At 34.9% G+C, this 22,817-nt stretch overlaps 1 protein-coding gene across 1 annotated transcript; it reads right to left on the bottom strand.

Annotated features, from left to right (window-relative positions):
* Positions 1–647: 647 nt before the first annotated feature.
* Positions 648–2,524, bottom strand: LOC121259180 (protein WUSCHEL). The gene is made up of 3 exons (XM_041160687.1): positions 2,001–2,524; positions 1,770–1,864; positions 648–1,234 (listed from the first exon to the last, which is right to left on the bottom strand). The coding sequence occupies exons 1-3, from the start codon at positions 2,380–2,382 to the stop codon at positions 857–859; spliced, it is 855 nt and encodes a 284-aa protein (XP_041016621.1). The 5' UTR covers positions 2,383–2,524; the 3' UTR covers positions 648–856.
* Between the last annotated feature and the right edge of the window lie 20,293 nt (positions 2,525–22,817).

The following is a 22,817-nucleotide window of genomic DNA, read 5'->3' as shown; positions in this document are numbered from 1 at the left end:
GGATATCATTGGCGAAATCTTTTAACAGTAGTACCGTTCGTTTGAGCCATTAATATTTATGTGATACCCGGAAAACTTTTGCACTGTGGCTTCGGAGCCACTGCGTATATACGTACCCTAACCTCGAGTTATGTATATATATTACAATTCGATTATTACAAGAGACCATAAAAAGCAAAAATACAATTTTTTTCGAATATAGTTTCTCCATTTTTATATAAAACTAATATTCATATATACTTGCAAATATAATTTTTTTTTTTTATTTTTTTCTACTTAGCTTCAAGGTGATGATCATCTGATAATTAATATATAATTAATTTGGCAGAAATCCATCTAATTTTACCCCCTTAATTAGCAAAGTCGACGTTGCGCACGCAGTACTATCTGATAATTCTGATATTGATCATGATATTGCAGATGAAGCCGGGTTTAATATGTTTTGGAATACATGGATCGATGCATGCATGTTTGGTTTTAATTAAGCTCCAAATTAACCGTAAGAAGGACGCGGAATCTTCTAGCTAGATAGCTATCTGTAGTTCCCAAAATGTATAAATTAGTAGATAATTATATCTCCCGATCTGTTTTAGATCAAGATGTTCATGCATGGAATCTTCTTTAAAAAGAGTGATTAAATAGTAAGTTAACCTATTAATAATTCACATGTACGTATTTTAAGCTGGGAAAAAAAAAAAAAAAAAAAAAAAAAACCTAAATACTCAATCTAGGCGGCCATGTTGATCGATAAACTTCTACCCTTATTATACATTAATTAGCATATAGAATATTATATTGATAACCCAAATACCAGCTGCTTCTTATAAAGCTGGGCTTGATCATGTTAGGGTGACGATCATGATCTGCGAGAGTAGGAGTTGAGGCTGAGCTCGAGGGAAGTGCAAGAACCGCTCTTGCCACTGTCGCCGCGGCCAGACCGATATAAGGTGGTACTGTAGAACCCGTTGGATGAAGAAGTAGTAGTACTAACGTTGCAGAAGCCATTGATGTCATCACCGTGCATGGGGAACAGTGGGAGGGTTTCTAACTCTGAAGCAGTTTCTTCTTCTTCTTCTTCTTCTTCTTCCTCTTCTCCTCCTGAATTTTCTTCCATTGATCTTCTCGGATCAAAGAGAGTGTAGGATGAAAAGTAGGGATCAATTCCTACCCATCCAAAGTTGTGGCCGATAGATCCACCAACACCACCGCTACCTCGAGTCGATATAGAGCAGTCCTATTTGAGAGAGAGAGAGAGAGAGAGAGAGAGAGAGAAACTTAGGAAGACAAGCTACTTTCATATGAAGACTTCGAGCTAACTATTTCTTCCTTGTATAATACCGTCGGCGTTCACATTTTCGTTTCCATTACCTAGCCAGTTTCTTGATTCTTGATCCCTGATCTGATCTATAGTTTGTTTTAAAAGTATTTTTATTCTTGAAATTTTCTGTTGATGTTTGGTTATTTTAAGAGGAAATTATACCTCAGGGTTTGTTCCTTTTTAGTACATTTTGGAGGGGTTGACCAGTCGAATTGTCTACTTTGTATCTCGTTGCGCTTGTTATACCAGCTACAAAACATAAATGCTATATATTGTCTATAATAGATTCAACTTGCACTATGATAACATGGGTTCAAGTTTCATATTGGTTTCAATAGATGGTTTAGACAAGAAAGAACATTAATTATTATTTTGTAAACCAATTTCAAAATATTGACTCTTTTCTACATACAAAGCGCCAAAGTTTCAAACATTAGTCACCATCACTTACCATAAAGCTCTTCTCCATTTTCACAGATCCATATCCATAGTTCCCCATCTGCCCCACAGAAATCGTCCCAGATGAAGAAGATGAAGCAGGAAACCCTGCAAACCACAGACACCCAAAATACAAAAGATCACAAACATCGCGAAATCAACAAGAAATTCCTTGTCAACGTGACTCACAAAGGATATGCTGAGAGAGAGATTAAAAAGATAAAAGGGAGATCATATGGTTCACCAGGGGTTATGCTAGCCATGGTGGAGTACTTGGTGTGGGATTCTTCACGTTTCCAACCTCCATTACCAACCCCTCTTTGCAGGGGAACATCATTATTGAACCTTTTCTTCTGCCTTTCACGAGCTTTGTGGTTCTGAAACCAATAAAAGACATTCTTGCCTTCAATCTTTCCGTACTGTCTCAGCCTAGCAGAAATCCTCTGAATCTGGTCAGCACTTGGGGACCTGACTCCATTGTTGTAGTAAAGGTCCTTCAGAATTTTTATCTGGTCAGTTGTAGGAGTCCAGCGTGTACTGCTTGGCCTGCATAGAAATCCCCCTTTCCCACTGCCGCCATCCTCGTTTTGTGGTCGTTGTTGGTTTCGTTGTTGTTGAGGTTCCATGACAGATTGAAAAGAAGAACCAAACAAAGGGAGGCAAACAAAAATACACGCAGAGAGAGAGAGAGAGAGAGAGAGAGAGAGAGAGAGAGAAGGACTGAGAGTAAGAGTGCGTGAAACGGTGGAGAAGGGTGTGGGTTATAATAGCAGGGAGCGCTAGCTAGGGGGGCACATGGAGGGATGGAGATAGGAAATCAGAGTAATATCTGGGAGAGAGGACTGAAGTTGACAGAGAAGGATTCATAAAAAAGGGAAGGAACAAAATAGGGCTTAGAAAGGAGGGTATCAGTGGAATTGCTTGGATGAAAAGGCATATATATATATATATATATATATGTATGTATGGCCATGGATGAAATTATTAAGCATTTTGTCTGGGTGTGGATTGAGACATCAGCTAGAGAGAGAGAGAGGTGAAATCGATAATATTAACCATGAAATGATGTACTTGTGAATATAAAGAAAGAAAGAAGAGATCAGGCTTCTGAAGGAATGAATGAATGAGTGGCAATATTATTGTAAATGAACTGAAGTAGAGTGTCATTAAGATTCTTGAGTGTTCTACTTTTACTGATCAAGATATCATGGCCCTCCTCTTTTTGACCAGGCTACAAGATATATACGTTTATTACCTGTGGATGACATGCATGGGCAAACCTGTAAATTAGGGACTTGCATGAAGTCCCACACACAGATCCCAGAAGCTATATATGCATGCATGGCTACGAGGCATTGCCTGTAGGTTTGCTGATTTTTGGTTCTGTTACCCTTCCCTTATTAATTAAGCTCGATCGTAGCCATGCATATATCTAGGAGTTTTAGGGAATTTCCTGGTCGTCCTTCTGATGATCAGCTAATTGGGGGATTTCTTGATGGTACGTGCATTGGAAGATCAGTGTGTGTGTGTGTGTATATTCCTGCAGTAATTAAGTTATAATCTCAACACCCCCATTTTGTTGGGATCTAACTCCGGCCCTCTCATATTTATCCCTCCAAAAGCATTCATGCCTATTGAATTTAGAGATTATGGATCCTCAATTCTAACGAAGCAGCGCACCAATCCGAATTTAGAGATTATTGATCCTCAATTCTGATGAAGCAGCGCATGGCCAATCGGATGGGAAAGTGAGCCTCATGAGTCACCATAGATCCAAAGGTTTATAGTATACATCATCATGTGCTACTGGTCTCGACCACCACCATCATCATACCCCCATTGGTCATGTATGTGGCCGACACACATGTTGATCAGTGATACAACTGCTTGCAATTCTTTGGATATCCTATATATGTTTGTCTCAAATTTATAATCATCGTCTAGCCATGTAACGCCCCATACCCGGGTGGGTTGGAGAATTACTACATGTTACTTATAAACATGTCTCTCAACACATCTAAAAAAAAAATAACCAAAAACTTCATAAGCAAAATCAATCTCATGTCTTCTAAATAAACACCTTAAAATCTTCGCAAAGTCATTACTGCAACAATAATAAACCAAAGTGTCCACAATCTCCCGGTAGTCTGAACATACCAAATTGATAATTTCATAAGTCCTACTAAACCCAAAACATAATTAAATCTAAAAGACATCAAAATTCCTTCTTTTAGCATCCTCTCCTCAGTTTAATCATGCTCACCATTCTAATCCAGGTTTTCAGTTGGACTCTCCACATTATCTGAAAATATTATGAAGATAAGGGGGGTGAGTTATCAACAACTCAGTAAGCAGATGACATATGCTAGCGTGCAAACATGAGCATTTACAAAGTATAGCATGCAGAACAAAATATTTTCCAAAGTTATTATGCAGAACAAAACATGTTTTCAAAAGTAACAGAGCGATGGTTTTAAGACAAGTAAAAACCTATAGTACTTTGGCATAATATAAACTGAGTATCATCATCACATCAAAACAGAGCATCTCACAGAGCAGAGACCATGTCTCACCCCCGTGGTAGGATTGTGCTAACCCCGGTGGCCAAATCAGGCAGAGACAGAGGTGAAATATTTCCTTTATTCTTCTCGGAGCCTCGAGTGTGCACACAGGAAAGACCACAATAAAACTACTTTGTTTCCAAAGTGGGTGCACACAGAGACAGAGAAGTTGGTACCAACCCAAACAGAGCAGAGCAGAAACAAAGTCAGATACAGAAATCAGTACAACATGCTAAAGGTTTTCAGATGTTATATCAAAATAAAACAAAATACCAAAACATAATCAGATCATTTTCACATACTGAAAACAAAAGTCAGAGCATCTTTCTAAATAAATGCACAATTTTTCAGATTCCCAATATCGCTATTTTTCAGATTTCAAAAACCACACGACAGAATTTAGCTCATGTCTACACAATGCATGTTAGAAAATATTTTTTCTTTTTCCACACAGATTTCATGAGTAATGCAAATAAGCGATCGATGTTGGTTTTGTTTACCCATGTTCTCATTTCATCACAAAATATACAAAGTTTTCAGAAAATCAACCTCAATCTTAATAACTCGTATAAAGCCTAGCACAGGAACCCCGCTTACTTGACTCCTGCAACATATTATCTATGCCTTGAATTCGACCTCTAATGATCTCGTCACCTATTGATAGAAACAAAATATACACAAGTGTTAAAAGGCCATTGACACAACTTCGATCCAAAATAATTAAAACTCATGGTTCCAACCCTCATTTCAGCAAAATAACCCAACTCAAACAACCAAATACTAAACTGAACAGCTCGCACTTCAGTCCAAAATACCGTATTTCAATTTCAATAATGACCGATAATTCCACCAAACCAAAGTCAAACACACTTCGTCACATACAACCAGCCATAAGAACAGTCTTGACTGTCAATATCAACTCAGACCGCAACTTATAACCCACAAGAAAATCACGTCAATTCAATTATCTATATAAACACTCAGAACAGCCATCTACAACCCCGAACAGTTACAAAACTCCTCCCATACAACCACATCAAACTCAACAGCCACCCTTTATAATTCTTCTTCAAAAACAACTCACCATCAGATTACAAAGCCCTTAATTTGATTATAAAACAGTAGAAATTTTCCAACGATCATAACATTAAAAGCCACTAATTTACACCATGTAAAAAAAATGTAAACGCAGCAATACCACGGTAATGAGATTAACCACTTCGCAGACGGGAGAGAATAAGAGAGAAGCGAGAGTGGGTGAGCGTCTAAAGGCCAAGCAACCAGTAAGGGAGAAAACGCAGTAACTCCACCTGGAAAAAAAAAAAAAAAAACCAACGCAGGCAATGCATTGAAACAGAGAAGGAAAGGAAATAAAACTAAAAAAAAAAAAAAGAAAAGGCGTCGACTTGAGAGAGAAAGGGAGAGATACCTGAAGACGAAGACACTACGCAAGAGGGAGAGAAGAGGCGAGTTTGAAGAGAGAAACACTAGTCTGCAGCAATAGAGGGACGCGAGAGAGAGAGGCGTCGACTTTGAGAGAGAAACCAATTTTGAGGGAAAAGAAAATGGAGAAATGTTAGGGCATGAAACTCGGACTCACGAAATAGACCCAAACGAAAAGAAGAGAAAAATTAGGAGAAGAAAGGTGGGTAATGGGTGAGTGAGAGACGACTGGAAATGAAGAACAAAGAAAAATCGAAAGAGAAAGAGGGGGAGAAACAATCGGGAGGAAGCTGATGAGAAAGAAACACTCACCCAAAACGGCGCTGTATCAAGCTCTCCAAGAAAGGTTGGGCCTTGTTCATGGGACCGGGCCTCACACTCTGGGTCTTACAAGCCATATCCAATTTTGTAGCTAAAAACTACACTTGCTAATATCAAACCTCGTCTTGTTATAACTCTGGACCGAAACCTTTTTGGATGATCTGCTTCCAAACTTTTTTCAATGATTGACTTTGAAGAGGACTCTAGTACCCACAATGCTGTGAGATTCACTTCATGCATTGATCTAAACCCTAGGGCCAGTCAAGAATTCTAAGAGATCTAAATCCCTAGACTTATATAGTTGAAGAAAAGCTTATAAATTAGCTATGGTATATTTGCAAGAAAAGGCAAAGGGCCATTTATTGCAGAAAACCATAATTATTCTAAGTACACTAGATAGGGTTCCTATTATAAATATGGCAAAACATAATTAAACTCATGATTTGGAATGTGAATATAAATATAGCAAATCAGAACTAAACTCATGATTGGGAATATAAATATAGCAAATAAAAAACAAAACAATCTTAAAATGTGAATAAAAGAAATAACTCGATCGATAAGTCGCTTGAGATCTGCTCTAGTAAACTCGAGGTTAGCTCAATTCTTTTATTAAATAAACCGTTAATAAACACAAAATTATGATTAATTACTAAACCATACAATTTGTATAAAACTCAACTCAACTCGTATAAACTCAAATAATTTCATATATATTATTTTTATAGCATTATCTTTATATTTATAATGATAATCTTTTAAGCATTTAAATGGACAAAAAAAATCATGTTCTTATATATACTATTGTTGAGTTTATAATATTGATTTTATTATAGGAATCTAAAAAATACTGATATTGTTTTGTTAGTAAGTAGTTGTATTATTATTTTTTTAAAAGATATTGTGGCTACTAATAAATATAGATTTTAACTGAAATTATGTTAATCATGTCAAATGGGTTATGCAGATCAGGGCAACCCATTTACATGAAACTGGTTGAAATAGGTTGTGTCATGTTGACTAATTTTTAATTAATTATTAAACGTGTTAAAATAGTCGTGTTGTGTTGCCTGTCATTTAAATCGACCGTGTTAGATTTTGAGAGTCTGACCTATTAATTAGGTTAGTAAATCATGTTTGGATTAATCTATATAATCAAATCTCCATGAATTAGACTCCATTGTATCTCTATTAGAGCACTCTCATTGGAATAGCTAAACTCAAACTCGAGTTTTAGCTAATATGACATGAATTTGTCTTTGTCTATTCCATTCACATCCAATCTCCACATTAGATTATCCATATATTCTTTATATAATAATCAATAATATTAAAATAATATACTTTTTTATATTTTTAATTTATTTTTTTATCATATTTTATCTATTATATATTAATTAGTAATCATATTCTAATTAAATACATGGTTAATAATATTCTACCAAGAAAAGAAATGCAATGCACAACGTAGAACAAAAGTAATCTTATTTTAAGATTTGGTTCATCTACATTAAAGAATGAAGATGACTTTTATTTTGCATACTGTAGCATAAATTAACTGTTCATACACTTTGCATAATCCAATGAACACAGTATTTTGTCCTAATAACTATCTACAAGTATTTTTGTTTTTTTTTCACATTTGGCTAATCCATTCAGATTGCTTAAGAGCACTCCTAATAGATTCTTTATTATATCCTTTAAAATATATTATCAAAATTTATTTTTTTTATTTTACATACTGATTTTTACAATATGTCATCCCTCAGTATATCTATTTTTTCTCTATATCATTTAAATATTTCATTTCTACTAATAAATTTACAATATTCATATATTTTTTTATATTTGCATTTTGTTTTTACATACAATGTAAAATAATTCAGTCTTATACACGTAAAACAAAAATATATAAGCCAAATAAAAATTTACAATAAAATCAAAATATGAAAAAATTGGTTTAAAAACATTTTCAAGATATGTTTTAGAAAAAAATAAAATATATGTGTTTTAAATGATAAATAATAAAAGAAATTTACTTACATGATAAAAATTAAAGTAAAAAAAAAAAGAGAAAGTAAATAAAATATTAATAATAAAAAAATTTTTACAATATAAACAGTACCATAGGTTACTATAGCTAATTATATTTTATAATTCTTTTTACCTAATCGGATAGAATTTTTTTTGAAACATTTCTTCCAATAATTTATATTTTTTTATAATATAAAAGTCATTGCCGTTAGAAGTAGACTCCACTATATCTCTAAATGAAATAAACAAAAAATAAGAATTAAAAGAAAAATTTAAAATCACTGTCATGAAGTGTCAAAACGTCGGAGCACGCGTCCCAAGCATTAAATTGGGGGATGGTGTCATGAGAGATCTGAATGATGAAAAGCTCCATCATTCTTTGCCCTTTCCCACTGCGGCTTTAATTTGTATATTCCCAAACAAATATCCTCGCAATTGCGAGCAGCGCACCTCTCGATCATCGACGTCCTTTTAATTAGCTTATGATTATATCATATGCAGTATTGCGTGCAGCATGCATGGCCTAATGCCTTAATCCTTCCCTTTACAAAAAGTATAACCTATTCTCTTGGATCTTTCTTTTCTCTCTATCGTTTCCTTCATTTTCGGCTCGGCCCCTGACACAAACCAGCAGCTAGCAGCAGCTTTGTGAAAACAGAACAAAAAATATCTTAGCAGAGCCTGCCACCAGCATTACTGTTTTATTTTTACGTGCGTTTTGGAAACAAAAAGATCCAAATTATTTAATCAGTGGTAAGATTTTTAATGGTGAGAATGATATTTATAGTCGTGAAATATTTAAGTATCGCGTAATTTTTTTAAAAAAAATGAATAAATATAAAATTTACTTGAAAAAATTAATTTTTTAATAGTAGATTTCATTCTTTTTCAAAAGAATTGCGTGGCGCTAACACACTTCACGATTCTATCAAACATTACTCTTTTAATAGTTACCCTATACTATAGATTCTACTATCGACATGTGATTTTTAGTCACACATATAATATGTATATATATATATATATATATATATATATATATATTAGCTGGCTTATGTATATATTCTTGAAATGCCATAAGCGATTTAATTTAGATAGAATATTTTTATAAATATTCCCAAGCTACAATAAAAGAATATTAGGACCGCTTTGGAGTGGTCGGGCTAGTGTTTTGTATTTAACAGCCTTTAATTAAACTCTATCACGTAAGCAACTCTATCGAAAGTTGGATGAAACTTATCAAACCAGAATAATATTCAGGAACCTAACGAGTTTCTCTTATCACACAAACTATTTCATTCATCAAGTTGCCGCAACTCTTATCACACCCAAATTTCATTGGTTGGGAGTTGGTTATCACCGTCGTCTGCCATCTCTATAGCCACTTACATGGTAATCTTCTAATTTCTATTTTTTCATATGGGTTTGTATATTGCAAAATTTGAAGTGCCCATCCCTGCCATGATTTCGTACGTATAGGTCTGTATATCACAAAATTTGAAGTGCCCATCCCTGCCTTGATTTTGTTTGTGTCTGTCGATTTACTTGATTTCGTTTGGATTTGTCAAAATGATAAAAAAAAAAAGTTCTTTTGGGTCTGTCGGTTTATGTGAATGAGAGAAATATAAGAAAAGTTCTTATTTAAGGTTGATGTCATAGTGGAAAAAAAAAGTTTGCTTGGGTCTGTCGGTTTATGTGAAGGAGAGAAATATATGGCAGTGGCATGCCCCTAATCAGAAAGTTCGTTTAGCTTCAGTTCCATTTTACTTGATAAATGAGAAAGTAGAGAAAGTCTCTGCTATTGAATGCTTGATAATAATTAAACTAACGCCAAGATATGCTCTATTTTAGTTTTCAATCCTTTTAGTTATTTTTTTATCTGACAGCATATCACAAAATTTAGATTTTTAGTGAAGTTGCTTAAGTGCAATATGAATTTTTTTGTTGTCCTTTGTTATGTTATGAATAGTTAATTTAACCTATTTTTATTGCAAAGTTAATTTAACCCCTCTTTATTTTGATATGACAGGGAAGAACGCAATAAATTGTGAGCTTTGATGAGTGGAGTGGATTGAAGGTTTGAAGAGTGGAGTAGATTGAAGCTTTGCTGCTTTTCTTTCATAATCTTTAACTGAGAGTGGATGTAACTGAGAGTGAATGCCTTGGTGCTTTATGTAAATCTGAAACGATCAAGAGCTCTTATTTTATTATTCCATGTAATGCTGAATGTTTTGAAACTATCTTTTTATGCAATTGTCTTGATCTGGTATTTTTTTACGGTTTGAAGCTTTGTTGTCCAGATTGTGTTCGAAACATCTATAGCTAACATTTTCATAACATGTCCAAAAATATGTACAAAAAGAATATAACATTCACCATTTACATAAAAAGAACAACATTCAGCATTTTCATTACATTCAGCTGGAAAAAAAGATTAACATTCAATATTTTCATTACATTCAGCTGGAACAAAGATTACAACATTCACCACATGTCCATTACATTCATTACATTCATCACCACATGTTCATTACAATAAAAATAACCCATGACAATAACAATACTTTCAAGGTTCTACTATACTTCTTCTCTATTAATCTAAATTTGATTTGCTCAATCGCAACATGTTTATGAAGTTCCCTTTCGTTCATTTGTTGCACTAACTCCAACATCATCTAACAACAATATGACATAATGGAAAGATCTGACTAAAGTGAATTGGATGCGTGGTAAATTTGCCTCACAACAGGGAGCTGAAAAGTTTCATTCTTCCTCCCCTTTTAAGCACGTTAATACACAATTGACATAGGCTGCATATGGCTGGTGGGTGCTACATCTAAATGGCCATTTTCCAAACACAAAAAACAATTATCATGTGATAGAGCTTCATTTGAACATCAAAACTTAAGCACTCCAATGAAAAAACAACTTCTTCCCACAAAAAAAAAAAAGGGGCATTGCTCCCCTTGGTTTGCAAAGCTAGTAATCAGAAAAATATAAAGGATAGTGGTCAATTCAAAATATTGTTCAAGGTGCCTACAAGATTGCTAAGGACTATTTTGTATTTTGCGCGTATAATAAGACAAACAAACATTATGTTTGTAGGCAGTAGTTATCTCGGTTCGTAAAAGCTGAGACTTTTATTCATAAAAGCTGAAATTTCTATTTAAAAAGTAGCATAAACTTCAGAAGACACCTACCCAATAAAATATACATGAGTTATGTTAATTTACAAATCTTATATGCATCACTAATTCGTTATAGGACCCTTGCATTATATTCAAAAAAAAGAATCAAAATACTAATACATATTAGAAAGTCTCTGCTTGTGGCGGGTTTCTATGTCATGGGTCATGTAAAGTGTCACAACAGAGTGTAAAGTGGGTTGTCTTCTTCAAATAAGGGGACATACAGCTCATAAGCATTTTGTGTAAATATTAGTAGTTCATTTTCAGGATTAAAAAACTCTAACTTTTCATCCAATATATCATTTGAGCTTTTCTTCAAACACAGGTTGTACTTTCCTTTTAATTCATCATCGTAGCTTTCTCTCAACCATTGCAATTCCTAAATATAAATATTCAACACATCAGCTTCTTACATTTCTTGCATTCCCTTATTAAAACAAAACATTCCCTTATATGAATACAGCGGAACCCATCAATGCAAAAATAAATCCACTCTCAATCTTTCATATGTACACAATGCAAAAATAGAGTGCATGGGTTGTGCAATGGATGTAACAAATTTAGCTTGGATGCCTTGGTGCCAACACAACATTACCTCTTAGAATGTGCTGTCTTCAATGTGGTCCAGAAAAACAAGAAATTGCAAAGCTCAAAGGTGGGCTGTGGAGATGAGTGTAGGCGAGGGTGTTTGAAGAGTTTTGCCAAGAGGTGGGTGAGGGTGGGCGAGGGGAACAAAGGGGACAATGAGATCTGAAGTGTGAGAGGTGTTTCCTGTTTGGGTATGGTCACATTGCAGCTCAAATGGAAAACTACGTGGCACTAATCTATTGGAATGCTATTTTTTGGGGTAGACGGTCGGACCGGTTATAAGATTTTCTCAAAGAACATAGATGATCAATTGGTTAGAATATTGAATTGGATCAAACGTGAAAGAACTTAGTTTAGTTAGTTAGTTGGTAAAGAAAGTAAAAAGCATATCGAATTTTATTGATGATTCTTTCCCCTTGAGTCATCATCTTTACAAAAGGGCTTATTTATACAATTATTACAAGTAGTAATCAGTAGATTCAAAATAAGGAAATGAAGGCTTGTCATGTAGAAGATCTCGAAATCAAGAGGTGCAACGTTCATGAAACCTTTGGAAACTTTGTACCATTGGAAGATTTCCTAGGTCTTGGTTTCAAAACTTTGAATTTTCTTGTCGTAGTTTGGAAGCTTTATATCGTTGGAGGAGCGGCCAGAGCTATTCTCGAGTTTATTTTCAATACTCATCCGCAAACGTTAAGCCAATTGATGAGATTCAATTTGACGTTTAATTGAACAAAAGCAAATCGAGATAGTGATTTTGTGAAAATATCAGCTAGCTGCATAGAAAAAGGAACTTGTTGAGTTTGAAGCAGTCCATGTGCCACACATTCTCTTACAAAAATGATAATCAATTTCAATGTGTTTGTTTTGAACATGAGTAACCAAATAGCAAGTCAAATGGAGAGCACTAAGATTGTCACAAACTAGAGTAGGGTTTTTTGGAATGTCACATAGAAATCACGTAAAAGGGAGGCATGCTAAGTAAATTCAGTGATAGTGTGGGCCATGGAGCGATATTCTACTTCAGTGTTAGATCGTGATACAATATGTTGTTTTCTTTCACACCAGAAATGCAATGATTGCCAAGAAAAGTGCAAAAATCAGTGGTGGATCATCGAGTATTGAGGCAACCTACCCAATTGGTATAAGAAAAGGCAGACAATTCCAATGACGAGTTGGAATGAAGTTTAATGCTGACGTTGGTCGTCCCATGAATATAGTGGAGAATCCGCTTGAACATATTATGCCTTTGTTGGATCATGCATGAATTGCAAGACAAAGTTGACATTAAAAGCTAAATGTGGCAGGTCTGGTAAAAGTGAGGTACTCGAGAGCGCCAACTGTACTCTGGCAATGTGAGGAATTCGAATATGAAGTAATTCTAGTAGCCTTGGTGTTTTAATTCATAGGAGTGGGCATAGGTTGACAAATCTTCATCTGGGCATGATCAAGAATGTCTATGGCATATTTTTTCTGAGAAAGCAATAAACTATTAGTAGTTTGAATCACTTCAATGCCAAGAAAATAATGTAAAGGGCCTAGGTCTTTCATATAAGATTCATGATCAAAAGCAAGAATAAAATTAGTAAGAAGCATATGATTAGAACCGGTGAGAAAAACATCATCAACATATAGTAATAAAAAAAAAGATCTATGAGATAAATGACAAATAAACAGATAATGATAAGAAATATTACAGAGGAACACAAACTCTAAAATAAAAGTACTACTAAAACGATTAAGTCGAGCACAACAATCCTGCTTAAGACCATAGAGTGATCTATTGAGTTTACAAGTGTGATTAGGAAAGTCTTTGTCAAGAAAATTAGGGGTTGGTCCATAAAATTCGACTCAGTCAAAAAACTATGTAAGAAGACATTTTTAACGTCCAATTGACGAATATCCTTGTTTCGTACTAAAACCATTCTAAGAATAGTTCAAGTTGTTCCATGTTTAATAACAAGGAAAAAGTTTCTGAGTAATCAATGCCACTAACTTGATGGAAGTCTTTAGCCACTATTCGTGCTTTAAGACGACTAAGGAGACCATCGGCTTTAAGTGTGGTATTAAACACCCATTACCAATGATATGCATGATGGGAGTGCAGGGAATGAGCGTCCAAGTATTGTTTTTGTGGATAACCTCCAATTCTTCATGTATAACATGAGTTTGGTCTACGTGTTTTAACACAGAATGAACACTCTTAGGTTCTAGTGGAATAGGAATGACCTCACAAATTTAGGACTATTTTGGGTTTCGCTTGTGGATATCGATTACGGATTGAGTGACCATTGGCTGATGAGGGGCAAGGGGCACATCATGTTAAATGATAGAAGGCTCAATCGGTGGAGTAGAGTGGGGCTAGAGATGTTCTAGTTGACCAATTAAGGGTGAAGAGGGTGGCCCCTTTCAACAAATGTCAGGGTTCAGATAGTTGAATGAGTTCATTAGGTGAGTATTGTGGGTGATTTTCATGGGTTTAATGGGAGTGAATTGGTAAGTGTTGGTGGGAACACAGGGCTCATGGGAGGGAATTGTGTCACTGATGGGCATTGCCATGGGTGCAGCAGAAGTTAATAGTGGATAGGAGGTGGAGTCAACGGGTGAAGTATGTTGATCGCTAAGGGGGGACATCACCTAGTGAGGACGAAGAAAATTTTGAGGAAAAGTGCAATCCAAAAAATTGAAAGTGTGTGAGGTTGTGTAAGAGGACAATGTAGATTGGCTGGGTGCTTAAAAGGATATGTCTCCTCATAAAAAATAACATGTCTAGAAGTATACATATTCGTCACTATATAGCCTTATAGCGTTTGTGGGAGGATAGTGCGATAGAGTCGTTCAGTAATGTCATTTTGTTCTAGTTTGTGAGGACAATAAATATGGTGAATAATACAATTTTTTTGTAAAAAAAGAGAAAAGTGCATTGCTTGTAAATTCTCCACCGCCATTGGATTGAAAATTTCTTATTTGTTTAGAAAATTGGTGGTCAATAAATGTAAGAAAAAACCCAAGATGCAGGAAAGAAATCATATTTATGTTTTAAAGGAATAAACCACATGTAATGACTAAAATCATAAACTAAAATCGCATGGTAGTAAAACTTATTAATAGAATTAACAGTGGCAAGATTCCAAAAATCACAATGAAGCTTTTCCAAAAGCCCATAATTTTTATAGAGAGACAAAATAAAAGGTAGGCGACTTGTTTTGCTAAGTTGACAACTATCACAAATAGCTTAGGGATTAAAGAGTTTGAATAGTTGCAGCTTGAGAATGTCCCAACTGTTGATGCCAAAGTTTTTTGTCCACTACTTAGAAACGCATAATGAAATGAGCTTCCTGGGTGGTATTGAGGGTATAGAGATTACCCTGTTTATACCCTCTCAGTAGTGCTTTGTTGGTGTTAATGTCCTTTATATTGAATCCAACACCAAAAAATACAATTAATAGGATAATAGGTAGTTAATTGAACAATATAGAAAGAGCTTTTTCCAGGTCAGGGACTAATAAAATATTTTCTAATTTAATATAGTCTGGAGGGTTACCAATATGAGTAATTGGAAATATGGTACAATTCCCTACCATGACATGTTCAAGGCCATGGTAGGGAAGTAAGTTTTGCATTATATCTGAGAGGGATGTCATATGTGTCAAGGCTCCTGTGTCTGCTAGCCACTTTTCATCAGCCCATTAGAGATAGTTAATGCAGCTACAGCTTGAGGAGCATTATTGTCTGCCTCGTTTATTTTCACAACCATTCTCATATCATCTAATTATTACAAATTTTTCAAATTTTTATACAAAATAAAATAAATAATTAAATTTTTTCAAATTCCAAAATAAAAATAATATTAAAAAATATATTCTAACAACATTTTATTAAACTTTTAACTTTTATCTCAACTTATCTCATCTCATCTATGAAAACAAACCAAGCCTTAATAAGTTTTGTCAAAATGGTGCCAACGTCAAAGGGCTTCATTCCCTTTTTACCACATACTTCGTAGGTTGGAACATGAGTACCAACAGAATTATGTGAAGAAGCACCAGTACCATGAGGAGTTCGTGACTATTGAGAATGGAAGTTTTTACCTTGTGAGGTTAACTTTTTTTTTTCTTTTTTTATATATAAGTAAAAGTAAAATTTTATTGATAATAAAGACATAGCCCAAGTACACTAGGAGTATACATCAAACAAGCTAAATTACAACTAAGCACTAGTAAGAGATAAAAGCAAATCACGGAGATTATCCGCATTACAAATAATGGCTGAAGCCCAAGAGAGTAAAGTAGTGTAAAAAAATCGCTTCAACTCCTACAAAGAACGCTCCATGCTTGCAAAGTACCTCTTGTTTCTTTCCATCCTCAAACACAATATAATGCAATGAGAGATCATTCTCCATACAGTAGTGATGTGGGCATTTCCCCTTATACCTGTCCAGCTCTTCAGGATATCCTTCACTCTTCCAGGCATAACCCATGCCACCCTGATCCGATTAAAGATCTCATTCCATAACCCTCGGGCCACTTTACAATGTAACAAAAGATGATTCACTGCTTCTCCATCTTTCTGGTACATACAACACGAATCTAATATGATAATACTATGTTTCCTCAAGTTATCTGTGGTGAGAATCCTCCATAGAGATGCAATCCATATAAAAAAAAACAATCTTAGGAGGTACCTTGGAGTTCCAAATAGCCTTCCAAGAAAAACAAGGATTATTAGACAATCCCAAAAGAGCCTTACAGAAGAAGCGCACCGAGATTTTTTTTTTATTTCCTCCAAGATTCCAAATCATCTTATCCTCCTCCTCAATGTTAACTGACATGGCATAGAACAATTTAAAGAAAACAACAAACATATCCAATTCCTAGCCTTGAGCTGCTCTCAAAAAACTAATGTTCCAATGGACAACACCATCATAAAACACCAATAGATCAGCCACAATAGCCTCCTTGTCACTAGAAATTTGGTTGAGCATGGGAAACACCTACTTTAGAGCCCTTTCACTACACTAGACATCATGCCAAAAATAAACACCATGACCTCTTCCAATTGCAAAACTGAAAAACTTGGAGAATCTTTCCCATCCAGCTCAAATATTTTTCTAGCTTGGAGGTAAGCTTGTGTTGCTATGGGTGTGAGTTGAAGCCTTGTGGTCGTGTGTCTCACTTGGGGTGTGGGGTTTTGGTGGAATAAATAGCAACTTAAGTTGGGGTCTCGATAGAGTGAAGAGTAAGCCGTGTTTCATAGCCTTCAAGGGAAGGCATAAGTTTAGTATATCAAAGCATGAGGGGTTTTAGCATGGCAGTAGTAAAGGGTCCATATTTGGGGCCAAGGCTATTAAGGAAAGAAAAAAAAATTATTTTTGTCATGAACATTGGCATCGATAGCTGCTAAACTATCACAAAAATTAAAATTTTGTAATTAATCATTGAGAGAGATATCATTAGTCTTACACATATAACATAGTTGTTATTACAGCTGAAACTAACGCTCTTAGGAGCTTGTACATAGACTTCCTTGAGAGCTTGCCAAACTTGTGTCAAGGTGTCCAAGCCAATGACTAGACCCAAAGCTTCCTCAGTCAAGCTCCCGATGATCCATCCTCTGATTAGTCTATCAAATTACCGCCACTTGGTAAATTCTGGATTGACTTTTGGTTGTCCATCACTAGAGCCCTCTGGACATGGGAGAAATTGGGCAGATCAGTAGTAAGTGTCCCAGTGAGCAACTTGAGCAGGTCTCAGCTCTCGACCAAGCTGAGAATTTATTCACGCCATAAAGGGTACTTGTCATGCTTTAGGCTTAATGTGACAATTTCCACATTAATCAGGGAGGACATGAATGAATGAGAGAAAAATGTATGAAAAATAGAAGGGAAAAAAAGCTATGATCAAATCGGCATGATCTAAGTAGATTGAATTTTATTGATAATTCTCTCCCCATGAGCTTTACGAAAGGGCCTATTTATATAGGTGTTACAAGCACTAATCAGTGTATTTAAAACAAGGAAAGGAAGACTTGAAGAAGATTTTGAAATCAAGAGATATAACGTTGTAATGATAAGATGAGATGAAAAACTATTGTATCCAAACCTGGCCTTAGAGGAAACAAAAACATTAATTGGATAATTAGAGTTAGATAGGGACTCAAATTCGTGACAGCACAACAATTTCATATACGACCATGCAGAGTGAAAAATGGCAACATAGTTTGGAGGACTAGGTAGTTTGCCAATAAATAGTAGCACATGAAGAGGGCCGCGCTTTAATATTTCCATTACTCTTTTCAAGTTCATTATTTCCTAAGCTCAAAAAGTGGTTCAATATTTTCTTAAGAATTAATTACAATTACTACCTAGTAGAGAATTTTTACACCCAAAATTATCTTTACTTCCATTAATTATATATATATATATATAATATATATTCAACAATGTTTTCTGTTATCTCATTTTTCCTATGTTCTATATATATAATATGACATAATTACTTGTCTTATCTTGTTTGAAGTCTTGCTGCAGTGTGAAGTTTTCTTCAAAACTAAAGTCTTCTTGATCATCGGTACTCCAACAAATAGATATATAGAAGTATAATATATAACTATAGAGACCAACCGAAGAATTTAAACAATCTCTCTCTTTTTTTTTTTTGGTGGAAGGAGGACGGTACCTTTAGTCTTTATTGATAAGTCCTCACTTTTGACGGAGAAACACCATGGTTACATGACTTCCATATAAAGATGACTCCTTATTATCAAACTATTACAAACCAATAAAAAGTATCTTATAAAGAAAAAACCAACAACCTCTAATAAAAACGTAATAAAGGCAATCCTAAATAATCCATACGAATTAATCCTCTCAACATACAAGGTATATCCCCAAAACTGTGCCATGAAAAATTTAAGCCTGTCGCCCTTCTTACTTAGCCAACCAGTCGGCCATTAATTTCCTCCAAATAATAGAATCCATGATGTCATTAATTTGTTTCCCTTCTCTAAAAACACGATTCACAAAACAAATAATAGAATCCATGATGTCATTAATTTCCTCCCAGAAATCCTCTAAATACCGCACCCCATATCTTCTTCGTTTCCACCAAGATAATATAGTCATAGAATCAAGTTCAATTTCAACAAAATTAATACCCAAAGAATTGTAAACCTTGAGACCATGAAGAAGAGCTAATAATTTGGCTTTATTGTTAGAACCAAAGCCAACATGTGAAGCAAAAGTATGAATCAATTGGTCACGATCATCCCTAATGATTCCACCAACACTAGAAGAACCCGGATTGCCAAGACTGCTACCATCTGTATTCAATTTAAACCAGCCAGTAACTAGTCTTTTCCATACAACTAATTTACACCAGCAAATTAAAGGGTCACAGTAGTAATATGCAACCATTGAAGCAACTGCATATGAATACAAGCCCAAGCCGACTTAGTTGAAAAATAGCCATTTGTAAATTTTGTCCAGATTAATACATCCGGGCCATTCTTGCAAGCTCCTAAAGTCTCCAAAATATCATCAACATTTTCCTGACCAACTAGCTCTACTAGAAAATCCACATCCCAACTGCTATTCAATTTGCAATCATTTACTCAAAGTAAAGGTTGACCCACTAATTGCATATAGTCAATTAATGGACCACGATCTTGCCATTTATCATACTAGAAAAAAAAAAATTCCCTCCTTAAGCCTCCATTTTGAATTATTCATGACAAGAGGTATACTTTTAACAATCATTTTCCAAAATCTTGAATCCTAATTAGGATCAATGAGAGTCCAAGACTTAGCGCCCACATATTTTTCTTTAAAAAAATTCGCCCATAATGATTTACTTTGAATTAAATTCGAAGCAAATCTTATGTGAAAGGCCTGTTGCATATCATCAAGGTGTCTCAATCCAAGTCCTCCTTCCTAAATAGGCTTGCAAATACTTTGCCTGCATGAAACCCATTTTTTCTTTCCTTTTCCATTTGCCTCCCCCCAAAAAATGTACTCATCAATCGATGTAATTCTTTAATAATAGATTGAGGAACCTGCAAAACAATAAATAAATGGAGAGCCATACTTGATAAAACATGCCGTAATAAAAACAAGTCTACCACCCGCAGAAAGAAGCTTCTTCCTCCATCCACTTATTTTATTGCGCACTTTGGTCACCATTTCCTCTATATGCACATGCTTTAGTCTTCCCAATATAATAGGGACCCCCAAATATTTGAAGGGAAAAGATCCCTCCGAAAAACCTGTTCGCTATATAATCTCTCTGTTGCGTGCCAAAGAGGTGTTATGAGAAAAAAACATGGTTGTTTTTTCCTTATTGATACATTGTCTTGACCATTTCTCATATTGATTCAGCACAACTAAAAGTTCTTGAATTGATCTCATACTACCATTTGTGAAAATTACCACATCATCAACATACATTAAGTGAGATATGACAATCGTACCTCTAGCCTGTGAAAATTGACCAAACCTTTTTTTCCACCACACTCTGCTCGATCAATCTAGAAAGCACCTCTTGTAAAATGATAAACAAATAAGGTGAGAGAGGATCCCCCAGTCTCAAACCACGACCACCTTGAAAAAATTCTTTTATTGTCTCATTCATCATTATTGAATACCAAGATGTTGAGATACAAACCTGGATTAGAGCACAAAATTGTGGAGAGAATCCGAAACATCAAAGAACCACCATCAAAAAATTACAATCAACCGGTCATATTCTTTAGCTATGTCCTCTTTGAATATAATGTTTCTACCATGACACTTCTTACCTTTTTGCTTTTGTGTAAATGGAAATATTCATTATCTTCTTGAATTCTACCTGCAAACAGTCTCATTCCCCCTTTTTCTTCAATTCTGATTGTTTCAGTCTCTCTTTATCAACTTTTTCAGATTGAATAATGTGTTTGATTTTGACATCATCGTCACGAGATTTGACTTTCCTTGTCATACATTTACGTGCGTGGAGTACTTTCCCTCTCTTAGAACGGCATCAAAAGAGATCTAATCAATTACAATCTAAAACGATAAACATGATGATATTAATATTGAATGTTAATGTAAAAATTTATATTATAAATTGTCTATAATCTTCAGAATTTAAAAGATGTCATCAAATTCAAATATTTGTATTGATTTTGTTCTTTTTCCAAATGGTCACTGTCTCCCATGATCTCTATACATATGTGTGTCTCTGATCTCTTATCTAAATCCCTGAGCTGCTTACCTCATAACTCATTAGGGAGATCTAGCCCTAGCGTGCACGGGGGCAATGGTACACTATCTTTTCTTTGGGGTAATCATCCTCTTTTTCATCCTGTTTTTCTCCCATATCTCTTTAAGATCATACATCACATGCAGTATCATGATCATAGACTGACTGGCTACAGACCTCATTTTATTTTTGCTTGAGTTCCTTGCCACTCAGTACAACCACATATATATATAATATATATGTATGTATGTGGAGCAAACCCCATCCACAAGTTCTGTTCTATTCTGATCTGTTGTCGTTGTTTCTACCCTTAATGTCTATTAAAGATCTTCTGTACGTGGTTTTGGAAGACGACCCAAATGCATTTAATTTAGCAGTACTTATTTAGCAAAAGAAAAATAAAAAATAGCAGCACTTGATTCAGGATAACTGTTGAAGAAGCAAAAGTTACTTAAAATGACATGTTATCTATATGCAGTAGACTCTGAGGTCTAATGGCAGTGGTTACTTTCATGCAATTTAATATGCCATTTTGACAGTACGAGTACTTCTTTTCAAGCTGTTTTACATGGACCCAGATTTTTTTTTTTTTTTTGGGGAATATTTGGACCACAGATCACCATGCAGTAGCACTCTTCCAACTTCAAAACACTCTCTGATCTCTCTCTCTCTCTCTCTCTCTCTCTCTCTCTCTCTCTTGTCGTTTGTTCCAAACTGAGTGCATATTTGAAGGAACGACAAGGAATTTGAGTTGGAACCTTGAACTTTGGTCCCCGATTTAATTGTTCATGTACTTGTTTATGGCAGCTCAGTAGGGACTTGACGGAAAAAGTTGGGCGTGGCAGAGCCCAGGTTAGTCTTTTTCTTGTAGGCAGAATCGAATTCAGACTCCCTTCCTATATAGATTTGGGCTTTGGAGGAGTCACCACAAGCCATGCATTCTCATTCTGCAAAGGCTAAAATGATAAAGATAACAGTAATAATTTCTTGCACTTCGATTTTAATGGAGAAAAAATTTGCAAAACAGAGCTAGTTAGGAATAAGAATTCCTTCTATTTAAAATAGAATTTTAATAAAGTTCAAAAATAATTATCTCTATTGTTACTTATTAATCTCTTTTACAAAAGTTTTGGAGGTTATCTTTTCTTTATTGTCTTTCTGCTTTTCAAATGGTTTTATGCGCCATATTTGGCTTGTCCTTGACAAGCTACGTTTTTCTAGGACTTACGTGGGGAAGAGAGGCTAACCAAAAACACATTTTCTTGAACCACAATACCTAAAATACAAAATAGGACACAGAGAGACAGGTAAGGGTGTTCATTCAGGTTCTAACCTGGAAATTCGGGTATACCTAGACCGGGACCCGGGTTTCAAACCTGAACCGGGTTGACCCAGGTCAGACTCCGGCCGGAGTTCCAGGTTGTACCCAGATTTTTATTTATTTATTTATTTTTTAACAAAAGCTTTTTTATTATTAATTATACTTCAAATATTTTGTCTCCATTTAGAATTTCAAATCATATTCTCAATAGAAAACCAATATAAATCTCTTTTAATCTTTCTTCTTAATACAACATAAGCCTATAAACAATTAATTAACTTTTTAACTAAATGCATGTAAAAAAATAAATAAATCAATATTCATCATGTAAAATGCATGTGACATACAAGATGCAATCAACTACATATT

The sequence above is a fragment of the Juglans microcarpa x Juglans regia genome, chromosome 4D (genome assembly GCF_004785595.1).
Source record: "Juglans microcarpa x Juglans regia isolate MS1-56 chromosome 4D, Jm3101_v1.0, whole genome shotgun sequence".
Taxonomy (NCBI): domain Eukaryota; kingdom Viridiplantae; phylum Streptophyta; class Magnoliopsida; order Fagales; family Juglandaceae; genus Juglans; species Juglans microcarpa x Juglans regia.
Note: the sequence above shows the minus strand (reverse complement) of the source record. Positions and strands in the feature narration are given on the sequence as shown.